The sequence below is a fragment of the Porites lutea genome, chromosome 12 (assembly GCF_958299795.1).
Source record: "Porites lutea chromosome 12, jaPorLute2.1, whole genome shotgun sequence".
Taxonomy (NCBI): Eukaryota; Metazoa; Cnidaria; class Anthozoa; order Scleractinia; family Poritidae; genus Porites; species Porites lutea.
This window is the reverse complement of record NC_133212.1, coordinates 10,595,181-10,616,549: the sequence shown is the minus strand read 5'-3', so window position 1 is coordinate 10,616,549 and position 21,369 is coordinate 10,595,181. Positions and strand designations below refer to the sequence as shown.

Here is a 21,369-nt window from a genome sequence, read left to right as displayed (position 1 = left end):
TGATTTTTAGGGTTTTTTTGTTTTCTAGCTTAAAGTGTATGTATAAATAAAATAATGCATAAATTATGTATTTTTGTTGTGGGTTTTTCTTTTAAGGTAGCCTGAACCTATTTATATGCATGTTACTTATGTTTATGAATCGTGTTTTTTACAAATAATAAATTATTGGTTTTTCATTTTGAACAGGTATCATTCACGTGTTTTGTATGTTGATATTGATATTCACCATGGTGATGGAGTTCAGGTAAGTGCAGCATGCCATAAACTTTAGGTAATAGTAGTAGTAGGCCCCAGTCAGTCAGGGTCAACCATGGGTAGATCCGTCCAGGCTGTCAGCTTGGCTTGAGCAGCATCGCCTGTGACTAAACAGGCCAATCTGAGTGACAATATCTGTCACAGAGGTCGCATTTGTGTGTGGTTTTAGGTCTGGTGGTGGGATCCTTTCTGCGAGTTCGCTGCTTGTCTACCATCACTATCAGCTTTTCATCACCCAGCATTAGTTGTTTGTGGAGAGTGTTTCTCCAACTTCCACCGTCAGCTGCTAGGTCTTCCTTCCCAGGACTCAGTGTTGATGTCAAGGGTCCTCATGTCTCTCTTACAGACATTCTTGAATCTCAGGTGCAGGCGGCCGTGGTTTCTTTGTCCCATAGCATGTCTTCTGGGATGTGGCCATCTTCTGTGCGATGAACGTGGCTTAACCAGTGCAGCCGGCGTTATCTCAGCAGGGTGTACATGGTGGGAAGGCCAGCACGAGACAGGACTTTAACGTTGGTCACTTGGATCTGCCCAAGATGTGACAAACTCTTCCTAGGTAGAAGGTGTTGAGCCTCTTTTCCCGTCTGGCATATGTGGTCCATGTCTCACTGCCATATAATACAATGTTAACTGCTAAGAATGCATGCATTGTACACAGTCATCTTTGTCTTCACTGTCAATTTGGGGTTTGACCACACATTAAATGTAGGGTGAGTGAGTGTTGTAGCTGCCTTTCTGACCCTCTTATTGACCTCAGTGTCCAGGGAGAGGTTATCGGTGATTGTTCATCCAAGGTACGTGAACTGGTGATGGGAATCAAGCTCATAGTTATTGATGGTGATGGCTGGTGGTGACTGTGTATCTTGGCCCATTACATTTGTCTTCTTCAGGCTGATGGTCAGCTTAAAGTCCTTGAGAGAAGGGTTTCATCAGCGACTGCAATTTCTGCTGGATGTGAGTTGTATTGTCAGCAAACAGCAGATCTCTGATGAGGCAGGAGGGCCATGAGTCAAGTTGTTCCGAGCTGGGGATGGTCAAGATTGTTGATGCAAGATTCTCGTAGAACTTGTAGTTGTGGACAATGTTGGGGTGTACACACTGACCAGAGAGACTGGGCCTTAGGTGGTGTTCAGTTGTAGAGTCAGGAGTCATTCAGAGCCACCACTGCCCAGTTCCACCATGTTCAGCGAGCTATTCCTCACTGTGAAGCCAACTCCATGCTCCTAGGGCTAGTCAGAGCTCTTTCCCTGCCAACAGAAAAGGGTAGTCCTTCTCCTTCAGTTTCCCCGTGCCTGCCAATTGTGTTTCTTGCAGGGTGGCAACATCGGCATTCAGTCTCTTGAACTCATTGTTTATGACAGCCCTTTTCCCGGCATCACTAATGTCCCGAAGATCTTTAGAGAGGCCCAACATCAAGGTCTACGGGACATTCTGGAAAACATCCCAGTTCAAGAGCTGGTCTTTTGTAGAATCCTTTGTTGTTGCTTGGTGCAATAGTTTATTATCCACAGTTCGGATGTCTCCCAGTCTCCAAGCACCCAATGAAGCAAGCAGATTGTGGCAGGACAACGCCTTACTGGCTGGGGGCTGCGCAGCTTAAGGTGGGTGATAGCTTTCCAGTGAGTTTTGAAAATCTCTCCCACCATTGGAAGTAACCCCTGGCATCCTGATGACCGTCAATTGAGCAGTGACTTATAATCAGTAACTGCTGCTTCGATTCCCGTGTTGTGTCAACACCGATGGGAATGGCAGATTGTAGGCTGTTGGCTGATGGATGGATGGATGTAAGCCTTGGCAGTATGATATGGAGGATGGGCTGTTGCCCATGCAACTTGTACTCCCTCTCCACTTTGCTGACGAACCCAAAGGAACAGCAGGGCTGCTACAGTTTGGTGCCAATGCAGTCGCAGGAGTTGCCAAAAGGAAGATGAAAGTCAACAACGAACTGCCTTAGGGGCTCCAACTTCTAATTTCTCCTTGAGGTTTACTCCTAAAGCCTTTCCCGTGACTGGGTATTGCCACAAGGTAGTGGAGGTTTGGAATCAGAGTTTTCCTTCTACTAGGTAACTGCCTTCCGGTCTACAAGGCTGTGAGCCACCCTAAGAAAAATTGAAATCCAGTGTGCCCAGCATATGATTTCTATGAAAAAACAGAGATTTTTTAGTCACCCGAGAACAAAAGTTAGGTGCCACGGGCCACTGGGCTCTGCTAGAGCACAGCCTTGGTCTATAATACATGTGACTATAAGCCCCTCTTTACAATGTAGCTTGTATTGAAGTGAATTGGATTTATACACTGTATCATGATGTTTTGAAGCTTAATAATTATTGTAAACCAGTACAGTCAATCCCCACTTTATAGACACCTGCTTAACTGTGGACACCTCATTATTACGGACAGTTTTCTTTGCCCCTTGCACTTACATTTTCTCTAAATTGAACCCACTTAATACAGAACCCTGTTAATACGTGGACAGACACTTGCTATGGCCCCTCAGTGTCTGTATTAATGGGGTTCGACTGTAAATGAAAAACATATTTTAATCAACACTATTAGCTATTTGTATCTTTGTTATTTGTACTGCATACTTTAACGTTTACATTTTATAGTGATCAATAAAAACTAAATAAAAAATATTTTCTTTTGATACAATGTATCTTCTTTATACAGGAAGCATTTTATCTGACCGATCGTGTCATGACACTCTCATTTCACAAATATGGCAACCACTTCTTCCCTGGAACTGGTAACTGCATAATTTATACAGTTGTATACATCACATTAATGGGCTGCAACACCTACGTGTAGCACAGAACAGTTACTAAATCATAATTACCTTGAGTAAGTGAGATGTGACTGGTTGCCTTAATGACGTGAATCTTTAAGTGCATGGTGTCTAATTACACCAACCCTGTGTTTGTGAAATCCATCAGTGTTTCATAAATTATTTCTTGTGTGGTTACTGGCCAATAAAAAAGAAATATTATGAACATTAGACTGCCGTGTTTGCTGGTTCTTCAGAGTTGTGATGGGCTGATGGTTTACGTGCCAGACTTAACATTTTGATTGTTTACTTGTCTTGAAAAGGACCTTTATCTCTCCTCCCATGCCACTCTGTCCTTAACTGTCATCGTTTTGAATTATCAAGCTCTTTTCCTTGCAGGTGACATGTTTGAATTAGGAGTTGAAAATGGAAGGTACTATTCACTCAATGTACCCTTGAGAGATGGGATAGATGATCAAGGTTGGTCCTTTGTTGGTGCTGCGGACTGGATATTTTAGAACTGCCTGTCACTTTGAAACTTTTTTTTCACAAACTTAAGTTAAAAGAGCTCCAAACTGACCTTACTTATTAAAAGTGACCAAGGACAAAGCAAACATCTTGAAAACATCTTGAAAAGAGAACGAGACCCTTGGAAAGTGAATGACTTACATGTGTATTGCTACTTATTACAGTTGATATACATGTACTGTATGGAGTGTATGACATTGCTCATACGTGCAGCTAGACTGAGTGGTACTTAAAAGTGAAGAGGCTGTGTTAGGGTTCAATTCTGACAAGTGACATGACCTAAGGTTCAATTCTGACAAGCAACTTGACCTTGAAACAGTGACATAAGACAGATGAATTGGCAACAAATATGACATAAAGTTATGAATATATTATGAAAATCATATATGAGAACTGCGGGTTGAAGAATTATCTGAAAGAAGATCATTGCAGTTATAGATGTAACTTTTGCAGTTGCGAAAAGAAAGCCTGAAAAAATTCCGGCTCATACGAAATTCGAACCCTTGACCTCTGTGATACTCGTGCAGCACTCTTACCAATTGAGCTAACAAGCCAACTGGGAGCAGGTCGTTGAATTGGTTTGTTATAAACCCGTGAAAGGATGATGATCAAGTAACGAATATATGAAAATCATATATTTACATAAAGTTGGTTTGAATCTGCAACAGCAACGAGGAAAATCACAAAAACAATAGTAAGATACTGCCAGTGACATGGCCTTCTCTTCAATTTAAGTGAAATGACTGCTTTTGAAATTCAGACTAGGAACGTACATTCTCCCACTAATAGGTCCTCAGAGAATGGTTTTACTGTCATTTTTTGGAACGGAGTTTGGCCTACAGTTATTTAGCATTATCATGACGATATTGCACGTTTTGAAACCAATAATAAGGTGTGATACAGTCTGAACTGTACATTATAAAAGTGATGTGTAACAACAAAACTTGTTATAAAGGTCACTTACAGTTTACTTTAATCTACAAAAATGTAAAACTGTTAAATATAATATTTCTTGGTTGTTAGGTTATGCTAACCTTTTCAAGCCCATAATGCAGGCTGTTGTCAATCATTATCAACCCAGTTGTATTGTCTTACAGGTAAGATATGAGCTGACCCACAAAACTAACAATGTTTAATGTTGTTAGAACTCCCTGACTTTAAGGTTTGACTTCATTTAATACTCTTCAACTGCAACAGACCATGTGCAACCATAATATTAATTTTATCATCTTAGTAGGCAGACTAGCCCCTTGAGTGCAATTTCCTCATATCACAAAGTTGATTCTTAAGCAGAGCTGTCAGTAAGGGCTGGGAGCCAGGGCTTTTCCTTGGCTACTTTGAGCTGACCACCAGCTACTTTCAGAGGATTCAAATAGAATCAAATGATCTTCCTTGTTCAATTCCCAGCTGACTTTTTGCTATATCTGGCAACTTGAAATTTTACTGACAGCCTTGCTTAAGAAATCCTCGTCCATGTATGCAGTAGACAAGTACATGTACATGTACATACTGTATCTAGTCACAGCAGAACCTACAGTAAGCTAGCAGAAGCTTTTAATTGAGCTGAAATCTGTTCGTACATGAAAATTCCTCAATTTACCACTTTGATTTTTTTATGTCTTGTTGCAGTGTGGAGCTGATTCACTTGGATGTGACAGACTGGGTTGTTTTAACCTCAGTATCAAGGGACATGGGTATAAAGACATTACTGGGTTTAATAATCCACTCAGAATATTTACATGTAAATTAATCATAACAAAGGACTGTGTTCTCGCTGAAAACAGTATGTTTACTCAAAATAATGGGAAAAGAAGCAGTCTTGTGAATTTTGTAGCAAAATTTCAATACTGTATAACTACATGTACAGTATACATGTAGTTAAGAAACAATTATGGGATTAGGCTGAGTATGATCTGAAGAATTATGGTGATCGAGGAGAGTGTTAAGCACCTTTGGAGATCTGCATAATTGTTCAGATCAAAAACTGAATCCAATACCTAGTGTAAGAATAAACTAAAACATGCATACCCTGATTGATGTTAAGTTTCCATCTTCATTTGCCTGTTTCTTGGCTAGTTCAGGATATGAAGGGATTTTTTGCGTAGCAGATTTTCTTCAAAAAGCATATATTATCTGTAGGCAGTAGTATGGCCATTTCTTCTATGTAAAATGTGTGAAATGTTCTGCCACTTTGTCTTCTTTGGCTTCGTCTTCTCAGTTGCTGTCCTTTTTTTCTGGCAACCACTATTACAGTTGAACCTCCATTAAGTTGCCACCCTTGCCAGGGTACAGGCAGGTGAATGCTTAATTGAGCTTGGTTGCTCAGAGGATCGTCTTAATAATAAGTATAATCTTTCACAGAAACATCACTTTATTATGAAACAAACACATGACTGGAGCAGCATTAGTGGTCCACACACAGCCACCTTTTGGCCATCCCAACAATAGTTCTTCCATTGTTTTCTCCTCTATTAAGTTGCCATCAAGCACTTGACACACTTAGTTTGATTTTATCTTAAGAATACGATTAAGGAAAATAGGTGGTGACCAATAGGCCATTTGCATGATGACATCAGTTTACTACTACGACCAGAATCCTTCAGTACTTTGCTTTCTTGGGCAAATTAGGGCTTTTGTTATCGAAACCTCACTGGGATTACCAAATTAAAATATGAAAGGAAAACCGAAAAGTATTCTTCAATTATTTCAGGAATTTGGTTACTGGCCACTTTTAAAATAGCAGGTGACCGCTTAAGGGGGGTTTAACTGTAGTATTACTATTGAGGTCATTTTGTGGATATTGCAAATGCTGTTGAAATTTTGTCAATGCTAGCTGGATATGAAGACTTAGCCATGGGATATGAACCAATCAGAAACAGAGAAATATTTTGAAGGAATAATGATAACAATAATAATTATCACAGGCTTGACTGTGATAACATCATGGTGACATCGAAACTTTTTGGCTGATTTATAATATTATTATTTTTGATAAATTTGTCTTGTTTTTGGGCAGTGAGTGTGTGCAGTATGTCAAGACATTCAACCTTCCTATGTTGGTTCTCGGAGGAGGAGGATACACAATTAAAAATGTTGCAAGATGCTGGTAAGAAAAACTGCTTAAATACTACTTTACATGTATTGTCGAATCAAGCAGTGCTGTTCTTAATTTAGTCAAACGTGGTTTAGTTTAGTTGGACTGATCTTTTGTACCATTTTTTTGTAATACGCAGTACAGATAAAATTTTGTTGCCCTAATGCTTAATGCCTTGTTTGAGTTCGGATATCCTTGGGCCTACACTACTATTTTGATGAATTCCTTGATTCAATTGTCTGAATGCTTCCAGAAATGAAGTAATAGTTATGTAGAAAATGAGGGTTAATGCTTCATCCCGGGTTCCAAAGACTGAGAAACAGTTGAAAGCACAAGGCCAAAGGTCAAGTGTTTTCATCTTTTTAGAGGTGTTTGTATTTAGTGGTTTATGTCTCTTGTGAATTCTCTAATATACATGTACATGTATACCATTAAATTCATAGTTAGTTACAAATTCACGGTCTTTACAAAAGTATTTTATTTGATCTCTGTTGCAGGGCATATGAGACATCCCTTTTAGTGGATCAAGAAATTTCCAATGAAATACCTTACAACGGTAAAATAATACTTGAAATACATATTTTGTTTTGTACAACAGTACATACACGCACAAGCCACCAGCCGGCTTGCTGTGGTGGCAGACCTTCATGGGGTGGATGTTTTTCTCAGCCACTTAAAAGCAAATTTATATATGATGTGATGTAATGTCAAATAATAGGAGCTTTTAATTTGTGAACAAGAAGACTGTAACTGACTGAGCCATTATCACTGTTTGAGGAAAGTGAGAAGCAGCTTGTCGTTTGCGCTGATACTTTCCCTTAAGTTGTGGTAAAAACATATTATTTTCTTTCTGGAAGTCATAGCGTATTATTTCATAATATCGTTAGAGCACTGAGAGTTTTATGTGATGTGCAAGAAATCAGTTGCTATTGTTAATAGTAGTATTCAGTATTAATTTTAACTGACTATGTATTCGTGTAAAAAAGAAAGAAAAAGTTATTACCCAACTGTTTTTTTTCTAACAAAAATTATTCACGTATTATACACAGAGACCATTGCTTTGCTTATTGATGGCTTTAAAGGACATGCATATGACTTAATATCACAGAATGACATCTAAAACCTTGTGTTTATTAAAGGCTTATTACTTATACGAGTTTAGATCCAGTTGAACACCTGGTTGGATTGTGTACTTTGGAGCGGCAGACAACACAACAGTTTGGCCACACTTGAACAGTTTTTGCAATAACATTAGCGAAGCGAAGCATGCACAGTGGCCCTTTTTTTTTCTTAGTTTTGATCAAATAAAAAGCGTGGAATTATTTCAGCTTAAATTGTAACATATAGGACGGTGTTGGGTTTGTTTGGAAATTCCATAGAAAACAGCTCAACATAACCCAATTTTGTTGGTTACAGCCATGTTTAAATGGGCCTTCATTTCAGGTGTCCTTTTATTGTCAAAATTATCGTTGAATGAGTTTTATTATCCAGTTTAACAATCTACCCTCTGCTGTATTTCCTTTGTTTCAGATTACTTAGAGTACTTTGCTCCAGACTTTTCTTTGTATCCTGATATTGCAGCCAGGATAGAGAATCAAAACACCAAACAGGTGCGGCTTTTAATTCAGCACTTCTTACCCTTCTCCTTTCAGAGCCTGAGTGCAGCCGCCCTTGCCCTGCGAAGCAAGCGCCGATTTTATTTTTTTACAGTCCGCGCGCGGGGGACACGCCCCTTTTCTCGAGGGGCGCGCGTCCTCTAGACTTCTTCCTTCACCCTAAAAATAAACCGGCGCCTGCTACGCAGGCTATTGGCCGCCCTCTCCCCCCAAACGAAATTGGGGAATGAGGAATTATCTTTTGATGGAACGGGGCGGTTGACACGGCTACTTTTTTTAACGTCAGTTAAAGGTTAAGCTCTAAAAGGCAAAATACAGAGGTGCATATGTACTCCACTGAAAGCTATCAAACTTAAACGAAACTCTCATTTTCCGGATTTTCGTTTCAACGCTTGTCCTTATTGAAGAACCTTGTAACAGATTCACGATTGTTGTATAAACATTCTTTTTATTTGGTGTTTAGTACTTGGACCACATAAAACATACTGTGATTGAAAACATCAAGTGCGTAACAGGAGCCCCTAGTGTTCAAATGCAGGAGGTGCCCCCGGATTTTATTTGCCTGGAGTCATTAGAAGATCAGGAAGATCCTGATGGCAGACACGATGATGAATCAAGGTTTGTAAAGGAGCTGAAGGGAGGGGAGGTACAGATCAGGGTGGGTCAAGAAAGAAGGGTAAAGGAGAAGAGAGAAATCCATTGGGTGGGAGAGAGAAGAGGGGGGAGGAATGGACCGAAGGGATTTTGAAGGGAGCCTGTATTGAATTTCTTTTGCTCTGGGTGCACTGAATGTTATGCCCAACCACGTTGTCTATAAACTATATTTTTAAGTGTTGTCTAAGTTTAAGTAAAGTTGTCAATAATTGCAAATAATAGCTCGGGTAAGAGATAAGGGGCGATTGTGTACAATTTTTGAATTTATAACTACGTATTTTCTTAAGGGAAGAAAAAAAGAGGCAAACACCAGAAGTTAAAAGTCGGTTATGAAACTTATACATAATCACCCACAGCTGCTTACCTACCTACCTACCTACCCACCTACTGTACCTACCTACCGCTGCCGCTACCTAGCTACTGTAGCTACTTACCCACCTACCTACTGTACGTAGTTATCTACCTACCTACTGTACCTACCTACCTACCTACCGCTACCGCTACCTACCTACTGTACCTACCTACCTACCTACCGCTACCGCTACCTACCTACTGTACCTACCTACCCACCGATCTACCTACCTACTGTACCTACATACCGCTACCGCTACCTACCTACTGTACCTAACTACCCGCCTATCTACCTACCTACTGTACCTACGTACCTAACCTACATACCTACCTATCACCTAGATTACATACCAGGGAACGAACCCTGTTAAGATTATTATTACCTAATTTTAATATTAAAACAGTAAACTGATCATTACGGCAGGAACAGAAACAAAAATTTGCAACACAAACCTTCAACGGGGTTTCATTTTTCTTTTATATCCCGCGTTGAAGGTTTGTGTTTTGTCTGTATTTTCTTCGCATTTGATAATGATGACATGGAGTCATCGAAACGTCGTGTTACTTTTTTATCGTTGATTTTTCTTTTAAAACATAATTCACCACTTTATTTTTGTTTTCTCTCTTTATTTTTTCTATCACTCTTCCTGTCGTAAGGATCAGTTTACTGTTTTAATTTTAAAATTTGTTACTCAAGATTTGACTGATCCAGGTCTACTAAAGATCCGCCTGACCCTCACTGTTTTGTCGTTGTGGTTTTGCCTTCACAAGTGTTTATTATTACCTGCCTACCTACCCCTTAACTACCTAACTGGCTAGGACAGTCAGCGTTTTACTTACTGCCACTGTTATTTACTAGTGTTATCGTTATGAATGCACTTACCGTCAACTATTACTCTTGAAAAAATAGGAAATTTAAAGTTGCGCGAAAGTGCAGGGTGAGGATCTCACACTCAGCACATGCCTGATGAATGTAGTGATTACTTTACGTTGATCTCCCATTGTACAGGTTTGAGGGAGAATTTTATGACGGTGAACATGACGTGGATAAAGAAGACGCATATCTTGAAGTGTAACAAGAGGATAAGAAGACATGGATGAGAATCAACCCGGGTGAATATGCTACATATACTGCAGTAACAAGACTGGAACTTAACATCTCGTAGAAACCAAGTGAAGTTGTGGTGCAAGAGATAAATCACTTCAGGTTACTCGATCCGGAATACTGCAGCCCATGTGTACTACCACAGAGAAGAATGAAACCTCTCTTATGTGAGCGCCTTATGTTCCCGTCCAGCGGCGTTCCTCTTCATTTCCAACTTGGTTGTAGCTAATGTAAACATGTAGCATGTAAACTTGTAAATAAAGTTGGTCTTGAATGACGCCATTTTAAATGTTTACTTTGATGAAATAACTCATATTTTACAATGAGTGAAAATGTGGAAGTTAATGAGGAATTGATTGTCGCAGTCATGAATACAATTTAAAGAATTTTTCCGAAACAAGAATGGAAAAAATCAGGCCTTTTAACGAGATTCTATCGGGTCCGGTGGGAGTCTTATTCTTTACGCTTCTATTTATGCAACTGAATAAAATAACGTTCATAGCTGCAGGGATTATTTCTTTTCTTCATTTTTGAAAATATGTTGATCCTATTGTCTTCAACAAGAAAAAGATACCTTAGTTTATTTCTAGGGCAACGTTTTTGTGTTAGAAGTACCTTTTTCTGTTTCACCAGCCCTCTGTCCTTAGTATAGTCTAGAAAAGACGCCCGTGGGTAACGGGAAAAGACGACGCGCCTCACTCCATTTTGGTCACTGATTATGGCTATCAGTATAGAATGTTACTCTAGCAACGTGTAACCTGAAAAGATCTTCAACAATGTTACTAACAAACTAAAAATAAAACAGCTTTTGCAAAGTTTTATTATTTAGACCGAGGAAAGTCGACTGCACTATTTTCGTTTCAAATCATTGCCCATTGCGTTTGTCTTTGTATTGTCTACTGGACTTTTCACACATGTATGTGATACTCATTCCAGGTTATATTTAAGGTTCTCCTCTATTCACGTTCTTTTAATTGGCCGTCGATAAAACCGGGAACACGGAACATGCCGGAACATGTTGGAACATCCCGGAACATGAAAAAATAAAAATAATTTTCATGAAAAAAAAAATATATATAATAAAATAATAATAATAAAATAATTTTTGTAAAAATTAATGATAACGTAAAATAACAAAAAAAAGAAAACGAAAAATAATGAAATAATCAAGAAAGAGAAACTGGTATCCTCTCTGAGTATGAGAAAATAATATTCTGTCGCAACAAATTAAATTTTGTTGAGGGTTCATGCAAATGACAGTAATGAGTGAAGGCTTGCATCTAAATTCGAAATATATTAAAATGGGTCGCGAAGTCCAAAGCGACGAGCCCCTAAGCTCTTCTTACGGTCGCAAAGCCGCAAATGGATAACCGTTAAACCGCATGGCAAACATTCACAAGAGGTGGCTGTGTGACGAAAGCTTTGGATACCCTCTCCTCGAGACCCATTTTAATATATTTTGAATTCAGAAGCAAACCTTCACTCATTACTGTCATTTGAATGGAGCCTCACTCGCCCAAAAATTCATTGCGACAAAATATTGTTTTCTCATACTCGGAGATGATACCAGTTTCTCTTTCTTTCTTTCTTTGTTTGTTTCTTTATTTTTCGTTTTTGTGTTATGTTGTGTTATGTTATCGATTTTTTTATTAGAAATTTTTGCAAAAATTGTTTTCTATCTATTGTTCTTTTTATTATTTATTATTATTATTATTATTAATATTATTATTTAATTAATTATTTATTTTTTCCTAAAAAATATTTTAATTTTTTCATGTTCCGGGATGTTCCATGTTCCGGGTTTTATCGACGCCCCTTTTAATTACCTGTTTGATCCTAATTAAACCGCTTCCTGTATCTTTGTATTTCGATATTTGCTTCCGGGATTGGTCGACAGACTCCCGTAGCTCAGCGCTAAAATTTCACGGAAATGCCATCAATAAAACCCATTTGGTGAAAAAAAAAAAATCACAATTATGGCAATCTGTACAGAAAATTAGCTTACATTTGCTAAACGCTAGCGTGCTTAAAGATGTTGATACTGGGTTATTATTAAATTGTACATTATGTTACAATTGATACACAGTATTGATACCTCTCCTGCAAAGTTTTACAAGCTTTGGCGTTATCACAACAACAATTTTTTTTGACTGATTTTTGAAATCAAATAGCACATCTCTCGCGTTCACGCACGACTGATAATCTCTCTATTGTCTACTGGGCTTACATTTATAGTTCATCCAAAGCAATAGTCTTTTCATATCTCCTCTCCCTTGGCCCCTAGCTATGGAAGGGTTGATACTCAGTCCAGGTTCATCTCCCCTATACGGGTGTATTTGCGGCCCTCTATTCACATAGTTTTCAGTACCGTTTTGATCGATAATTAAACCGATTCCTGTCTTTTGGGCTATTGCATTATGATACCGCACCCTCGGCTGAGGAACCATGGAATTCTCCAAAGATAAGTTATCAAAATAGAGGATTTCTTGAGGGGTAGAGTAAGAAAATATGGAAATCTTTGGGGGTGAAGCTTTCATTTTCACGAAATTCTTTAGGGGTAAGCCGTTATTCTTCAGGGGTAGGACCCATATTCTTCAGGAGTAAGTCCACATTTTATGGAAGCCTTCAGGGGTGAATGCAATTTTAGCCAATCTTCAGGGGTAGGAAGAAAAGGTAAGTCCTCAACCGGGGGGGTACGGATATTAAATGCCATAGCCCTTTTGTAGTCCGATATTTGCTGCCGGGATATGTTGAAAGACGAATTACGTAAACTCCTGTGGCTCAGCTGTAAAGAATTGTCTGTTTACGCCAACATAGAGCCGATGATCATCTGTAAGCTGAATTGAACTTCTTGCGAGGGTAAATTTCTATACGGTAAGGTAATTAGTTTGTAACACTATCAAATTATATCCACAATTGCCTTTGTCACAAATTGTGGCGATACAATGCCTTTGTCAGCACGTCTTTAGTTATGTGGTGATTTTGCGTCACGTCTGATGCACAATGAAATTGCACGAAACCTAACATCTGTGTCTTTATTTTGCATTTCCCAGCAATAACTTACTTTTGAAGAGGCTTATCAAAGTTTTGTGTCCAAATTTATAACATAAGCCGCTGTGTTGTTCGATTAATAGCCTTTTGATGGCTTTGTTCGGAGGCGAGTTACAGTACGCTTCCCGGATGATAGCCGGAGGGGGGGGAAGTAATATAAACAATCAATGCTGACCCGTCAGGTCGAGAGAAAACCTTTAATTTGGTGCCGGATCTCTTGAAAACAAGAGGCTCTAAGTAGCCTATACTCATGCGTTGCCACCAATGAAATAAACAGAATGCAGACCAATGCATGCCAACGACTAGCCTGTATTATTGTAAACTATTCCCCATTTTCACTTCCTTGCACGCCTTACTGACAATAACAGTAGTTCTAGGTAATTTGCCGCGGAGGCACTGAAAAACGATAGAAATCTTACAAATAGTAAGATTTCAAAGTTTACACTTTACCAGTAAGCCAAACGGATATCTGTTGCAAACATCAAAATTGTGGGAAAAGCTGATCGTACTTAACACAAGAAAGAAAAAAGCGACGAATCCCAAAAGAAGAAGTAAACTTTTTGAGCTTGAACAGGGTAAAGTTTGTTAAAATCACAGTATTTTATTCCCTTTGATTATCTTACTTCTTAGAATTCTATTTTACTCTTGTGTATATCTGAAAAGTGGAGTTTAAACTGCTCAGTATATCTTTTGTATAAAATTCTGTGTTCGAGTTCTTGTCGAGTGAAGTGTGCGTACGTTTTTCATTTCGGTCAATTTCTGGTTATGCTTGGCGTATTTCTTAGTGATGACGAGCCGATTTTCGTTGTGCTGTTTCCTTGTTCGTATGCATCCGTATGTTACTGTGTATCCCAATTATTACCCGTATGATGATGATGATGATGATAATTATAACAATAATAATAGTAATAATAATAATAATAATAATAATAACAATAATAATAATAATAATAATAATAATAAAAAGGCCTGGAGCGCGGGGAGGTGGGGGGGCGGGGGGGGCGAAAACAGAGTATGAGACTTGGGCGAGCCTAGGAAACTCACTCGAGCGCCTTTAGTCTGCGTAGCAAGCGTTTCCAATCGCGTTAATTTTATTTTTGCTCTCATGATGAACTCGCTGGGAACGCTTGCCACGCAGGCTATGCGCCTTGAAAGACCGATTTTGATGGGTAAACCGACTGTTTTTGCAGTCTATCTTAAGACCCAAACACTTGAATTTGTTCCCTCAATCGCCATCAGAGCAAAAATCCTCCCATATCAAACACTGCTGTTGCATATTGAATCTTGAGAAAAGGTTACAGTTTACGATTCAAGGTGGGATCTGCAGCTAAAGAACTCCGCTCAAAATTCTTAAACAATGGCTTCTTTGCGATCTCTATCGACCGCGACGTCTTAAAAGAAAGACTTTTAATGTTTTAGCCAACGTTTTCTATGTCCTTCCTTTTCGTACATTTTTTTTTATGATACCCCATCCCCAAAATGATCACACTGTTTACAAAATGTGTTATGTTTGGACCGTCTTTTGCTTGTGAAAACAACTCCAAAAAGTCAAAAATCGATCGTGGATTCCTAAGAAAGCTTCATCAATTTGGGGCGCCCTGCGTACCACGATTTTTTGTAAAAGTTGTAAACTCTTGTCGTTTAAAACGCTTCAGGTCACCTCTAGTGGCTTTTTTTGCCTTTCACAGCATTGAGCCGGATTCTGATACATAATTGTTATGATAAAAACTTCATCTAATAAAATAAGGTGTTGTTCAGAACATTTGAAAAGTTGGGCTTTAAATGGCAAACATGCAGAAAACGTCAAAAAAAAGGAGGAAACGCTAACTACGTGGCGTTTCTGCTGTTCACGTTTTGTGTAAATCGAAGGTTGTTTGTGTAAAAGCTTCATCACCACTAGGTCATTGGGACTGAGCTTCATGTATCCATTAACAATCTACAATTCTCTGTATAGATGGAACATATCTCCATTTATGAGGCGAAACTTGTTAACCAAACCATAGCACACTTAACAACTTCTTACTTTAAATATCTGTGCAAATAGGGGTGTCAACGGTGCAACAAAGTCGCGAACTCTTCAAATAGTGGAACTTTGGTGCCCTTTCTAGTTCACCCTATCACGTTTTCTCAGAAAAACAGACGGGTGGTGAAACAAGTATTATTATATAACGACTGGCTAAGGAATTCTTATTCCTCTCTCTACTTTGTTCAACAAAAAGTAGCTTATTTGCTAGTAAAAGTAGCATTTGCTTAAAGAACAGTTCATAACAGCTGACATAGTTTGCGAAGTCTTCACTGCCATTTAACGAACTGGTTTTTTATGTCAATTCAGCTTTCCTTCACCAAATGCAGACCCTTTACGTTTCATTTTTTTCTCCCAGTAGGCAGGGTACTGAAAGACTGATCTAAAAAGGACGTAAACCAAGATGCCTTTGCTAATGAGGCTTTTGATCGTCCTGGGTTTCATTCCGTTGTTCGGTAAGTCATAATCCTGCTACTTTGTTATCGACAGATTCAGTTGAACTGAGTAACTTGTCATATTCACTTAAAACAAAAAGAAGTCGGTCCCACATTTTTTGTGTTTGTAATTCAAGTGATTAAAACTAGACCATCCGCGCTAATATGGGGTCATAGATGGATAAAATAAGCATTTTGCTAATTATTTGTAAAAGCCAGGATTTTGTATAAAAGGTGCTTAATCTTTTATTATTCTTTGTTTTACAGCTGTATCCAAGTCACAAAGTTCAAAAGGTAGCTCCTACTTTTAAGAGTTTCTCTTAAAATACCAATGTTTATTGACTGACAATTTTACTGTCAGTTATAACGCTAATTATCATTTCATTTCTTTTTTTTTCACAGCAAGCGTTTCATCCTTGTCATCTTTAATGGATTCTAGTAAGTTGACAGCATCCTTAATAATCCCTTTACTTTTGTATCCATACGTGAGAGTCAAAACTTGTGGAGGGAACTTTGTAAAAGTATACGTCCCTTATCAAATAAAACTAACTTTTTCATTGACTCAGCTGTTTCTTTCTACAGCCTCTAAATTACAGTTGAAGAAGTAGCGAAACACGGCGAAACAGTAAACTACGAACACCTCATATACCGCCGGCTTAAACAATTAGAATAATTATGATTGACGCTTTTCTGTGAGGTAATTGTCCAAGAGGCTCGTGTAGCGCTGAGTCAGTTAATTATCTGAATCTTAGAAAACGAGAACGAGTAGTCTTAACAGAAACCAGAGACCAGAGACCTAGCTTCGATTCTTTATATTCGTATAACGCAAAATATTGCTTTTCAACTCGTTCCGCAGCAAAGTTGCAAAACAAGTTGCACGTTTTTGTTGCTCGTTTTACCGTAGCTTAAACGTTTCTGTGATTTAGGATGTATGATCATGTATTTTTATATCAGTTGACATGCGATATCAGTACGTGAATAGCATGATCCTGGTCAAATCCTAACACTAACCGGACAAACTTATTCCATTAAGTCTTTCCTCAGGAATGTGGCATCAGAATGATAGGAAAGACCAAAAGAGGAAGGGTGAAAAGGATTGTGGGCGGTTCCCAGAGTTCTCAGGGAAAGTGGCCGTGGCAAGTAGCGTTATATTTTAAAGGACATCACTACTGCGGCGGCGCAGTCATCTCTAACACATGGATATTGACAGCCGCACATTGTTTTAGTAAGTTTTTCTGCTTAGACGAAGCACAATAGAAAATAGCATTTCTTGTATAAAGTAGAATATGTTAGCATCTAGCAGTTCCCAAGCTCATCTATTGGCGATGAGTTTAACTTCCTGTTGAAGATTACGCTCATTGTTCACTCCTGTTCAGAAGATATATCTCCAGACCAAGTCTTTTTTATTACCTCCGTTAGATCCGCACACGTCTTCTAAGCCGGAAGACTGGACCGCAGTTCTTGGAGATCATAGTCTTAAAGAAAGAGATGAGCGCTTCGAGCAAAGAAGAAATTTTTTGAACATAACAATACACGAGGGGTACAGATCCATGTGGCATGAAAAGATCTACGACACACCACCACTGAATGACGTCGGTAAGTGCATACTTAAACACGAAACCTCGTTTCCAGGGTATTTCTTTCGTCATTCCACTAGTGTCTTAAGGCGACAAAGCTAGTAACGTTTCCGCACGATTCGTGAATAAAACACTCTTGATCCCTTTTAAACTTCGCTACAGGGAAATTGAATACAGTCAAACCTCGTTAATACGGACACTGAGGGGGACACAGAAAGTGTCCGTATTAAGCCAGGTGAATTTAGAAAAAATGTAAGGCCTTTCTTTCCCCAGGGACAAAGCAAACTGTCAATAATAATGAGGTGCCCATATTAAGCGGGTGTCCGTGAAGCTGGGTTTGACTATAACAGCAAAAAGGCTTGTTCAAGGCTTGTTAGTGCTTATTTTGAATAATGGAAAATAATTATGAAGATATAGTAATAGTATTAACTGTTTTAATTATATAGGTTAATATAGGGCCAGTTTAAACGGACTGAATAAATTTAGATGATCATGCTATTAGACACGTATCTCTCAAGAAAAACATGTCGATATCTTTTCTGAGTCCCAAAGTCGGTGTTATGAGGAGTTAAGGCGTTAAAGACGCCACCACAAGTTTTCACGCAGCAACAAAAATTGCGAAAAATTGAAGAAATCACAGTTTTTGCTAAAATTACTAAATTCAAGTGGTAAAGGAGGTAGAAGGTTGTCCAGCAAAAACTGTGATTTCTGTGATGAGATTTGTGGATTAAAGAACGAGGCGGCACGTATAGTGGGTAACCGGTCATTTCGAATTCGACCCGGTTACTCAGCCCCCTATTTTCGAGTCATTTGGCGGGCTTTAAATGTAATGTTCCTCGTTCGTTAAGCTATAAACTACACTTAAGTGATCTTGAACATGAAAAAAAGTGAGCTTTAACATGACAAAAAACTGCGAGAAATTGCAAGTAACGCGAAATTTTGTCAGACTGGCGATTTTTCGCAATTTTCGCAAATTTTGTTAAATCCGCAAATCGGTCTGGTTTAGTGATTATTAACATGACAAAGAACTGTGAAAAATCGCAATTAACGCGAAAAATCGTCAGACTTACGATTTTTCGCAACAAACGAAAAATCGCAATTTTTGCTGCTGCGTGAAAACCCGGACATAACTGACCTCGAATTGTCATAAATTGCAGAGTATGAAAATTGTAATAAGAGCGGCGACATCTGAGATGGGGACCAAGGTTAAATGTTGTTTGTTTGTGTCTTGTTTCTAGACTGCTTACAATGCAAATGCTATAAAAGACTTAAGTTAACAACGCAACTTTTAGGAGCGTAATCACTCATCAAAACACGCCCGTGTGAACACTAAGTAATAAAGTAAATGAATGAATGAATAATTGAATAACTAAATATACTAAAAATAATAAATAAATAAATCAGTGCGGCGACACTATTTTGGCCTTAAGGTACCCATTTAGTTACTGTTTGGTTGGCAAATGAATTAGACTTGAAAAGTAAATCTGATTTGCGTTGCATTGAATTTCAGCAATTATGAAGCTCGACAAAGCACTTGTGTTCAACACTTACGTGCAACCACTGTGCTTACCTCGACCTCATGATGTCTTCGCGCCAAATAAGGAATGTTATGTGGCGGGCTGGGGTCACACTGAGTGGAATGGTGCCCAGCCGGACATCTTACGCGAGGCTAAAGTAAAAATCGTATCACGTGATGTTTGTAACCAGGAAAAGTCCTACAACGGGACCATTCATAACACTGCTATGTGTGCGGGATATCCCGAGGGAGGAACAGACGCTTGTGAATACGACAGCGGAGGTCCGCTGGTTTGTTCGAAATGCGGTCGCTATTACGCAGCTGGGCTGGTTTCTTGGGGTGATCAGTGCGCCTTACCGTACAAATACGGCGTCTATTCTAATTTGACGGTACTCACTCCGTGGATTACAGAAAGAATCAGCACATTTGAAAGAGACAAGGTTGCTTTATAATTAAGTGTCTTCCAGGAATAATTTAGTGTGGCATGTGTTAAAATTTATAACTATGTTTTCCAGATATTTTCCATTCTTAGGAACTTTCTGGTCGTTTGTAACAATGAAACGCAAAGACTGATACTGTTTAAAGCCCTGTAAACTCAATATTTGTTTCACCATAGCATGGTAGCAGCAGTAGACAGTAGAACTCATCAGTATGGCAAAGCAAGATAACGGTGAAAATTACGGAGAGGGTAAGAATCCAAAGTGTCATATTGTTGTTTCGCAAAGTCAACAAAATAGAATGGTTATAACCACTCTTTAAAAAAAAAATGCAAAGTATACAGCTTATTAGGTTTAAAAGGCTTTTATTCCCAGAATAGAAACAACATTAGAATAAAGAGGAAGAAAGAATACCGCTGAATCAAGAGACTATAAAGGGGACAGAGAGGGCATCCCCCATATACACCCTATTCCATAGGTAATTCGTCTCGAGTTATTTTTAGAATCGGGATAAAGTTACCTCGCGCGAGGCGTGGATGTTGCGTGGAGGTTTCGCATGACCAAACGCCGTGCAAAACATGTCGGGCGAGAGGCAATGAAAGCGTAAAAAGATCGAGAGCATTCCTGAATATTGAAGCGAAATGAGTCGGCGCTCACCTGGGAAAAAGGAATCGCTGGACTCTTTGACAACCCGTGAAATCAGTTTAACTCGAAGTTGTCGTAACCTCAGTGCTTTAATAAAATGAGAAATTTCGCCGGCCTATTGAAACCGGTCGTTTGTACAATTTAGGGAGTTTAAGATCCAACGACGCGGACGACAACTAGAACGTCAAAAAAACAATAGGTTTAATTAGTAAAACAACAACTTTGCACGTGCAACACACTTTTTTGTTCATTTCTTTCCCGTTTTTGCACGACTACGACGTGAAAATGCCTAATTTCGCGTTTTATGGAGGACGTAAATAAGCGACGACGAAATTTTATTTCTCTTCCTGAGCTTGAATATGGTCCTTAGAAAATAATTCAGCTTTAGGAGGGTTCGCCTACAATTGACAAAGTAAGTGGGTAGGAATAATCGCTATAAAGACTGAAAAAAACAAACATCAAACCAGAAATTGCTCTCTTCAAACTGTAAATTGTAAATGATCCTGAGAGAATATTCAGTGTGTTAAGGATTTCCCTGCTCTACTGTTAGCTCTATACAAGAGAGGAAGGGCGATTCTTTTTTAATTTCGGTTTCGCTGACACAGCTTTCGCAGAAATCTCGCTGTAGTCGTTTTCGTCGACAAAAGGAATAGCAAAATCGCTCTCCGCGTCTTCCCCCATTTTGTTCTGCGTCATTTCGTGAAGGACGCGTGGCTCTCAGCGTGGGTCATCCACGCGGAACACATTCGCGCTATGTGATTGGCTGTTGTCTAATCCCCCTTGAGATCTGTGGTGTTAAAAATAGCTCGAGACGAATTACCTATGGAATAGGGTGTATATGGGGGATGCGCTCTCTGTCCCCTTTATAGTCTCTTGCGCTGAATAAAACACCAGCCACCGGGTTACGGAGAAGGGGGGAGGGGAGGGGGTGGAGACTATCCGGGTAGGATTGGGAAGGGGAAAAAAAGCTAGATTGTTGAAGCTAAGCCTATTCCAAATAGCGTTTTTTTTTTTTTCAAAAGGGTAAGAAATCACTTCATTTGTTTTAATATCCTAACGGTTTCTTTCAATGGGGTTGCCTATTCAGCCAAAAGGCTGGTTTCCATTTTAGGGGCCCATCATCTTAAAAAATAACTTACATTAAGAATTGGGGGTTGCCTTTTTATGGGGATTTAGTTCTTCTCTGGTGACAACACACTTTTGTCTTATTATTTTGACAATAAAATTGTTATAAATAAATGAAAATTCTATTAGAAAAATCCTAAAAGAATTTAGACCTAAGTTTAAAAAGCATAAAATGAAATAAACGACAATACAAA

General features: G+C 38.9%; 2 protein-coding genes across 2 annotated transcripts in view; both read left to right on the top strand.

Moving 5' to 3' along the window:
• The window catches only part of LOC140954057 (histone deacetylase 3-like), a 24,269-nt gene extending 13,609 nt beyond the window's left edge, over nt 1–10,660 (top strand). Inside the window, exons 8-17 of the mRNA XM_073403459.1 lie at nt 187–244; nt 2,926–3,001; nt 3,419–3,499; nt 4,571–4,644; nt 5,177–5,241; nt 6,564–6,653; nt 7,139–7,197; nt 8,172–8,251; nt 8,721–8,875; nt 10,272–10,660. Of these exons, the coding sequence (XP_073259560.1) occupies nt 187–244; nt 2,926–3,001; nt 3,419–3,499; nt 4,571–4,644; nt 5,177–5,241; nt 6,564–6,653; nt 7,139–7,197; nt 8,172–8,251; nt 8,721–8,875; nt 10,272–10,338 (805 nt within the window). The 3' untranslated portion in view covers nt 10,339–10,660. The remainder of the gene's footprint in view (nt 1–186; nt 245–2,925; nt 3,002–3,418; nt 3,500–4,570; nt 4,645–5,176; nt 5,242–6,563; nt 6,654–7,138; nt 7,198–8,171; nt 8,252–8,720; nt 8,876–10,271) is intronic.
• Nucleotides 10,661–13,019: 2,359 nt separating this feature from the next.
• On the top strand, nt 13,020–19,865 carry LOC140921526 (transmembrane protease serine 11D-like). Its single transcript, XM_073371530.1, has 7 exons — nt 13,020–13,241; nt 15,803–15,896; nt 16,143–16,169; nt 16,278–16,313; nt 16,909–17,100; nt 17,295–17,471; nt 18,963–19,865. Exons 2-7 carry the CDS (start codon nt 15,845–15,847, stop codon nt 19,418–19,420), a joined length of 942 nt encoding a protein of 313 aa, XP_073227631.1. The 5' UTR covers nt 13,020–13,241; nt 15,803–15,844; the 3' UTR covers nt 19,421–19,865.
• Nucleotides 19,866–21,369: the final 1,504 nt, after the last annotated feature.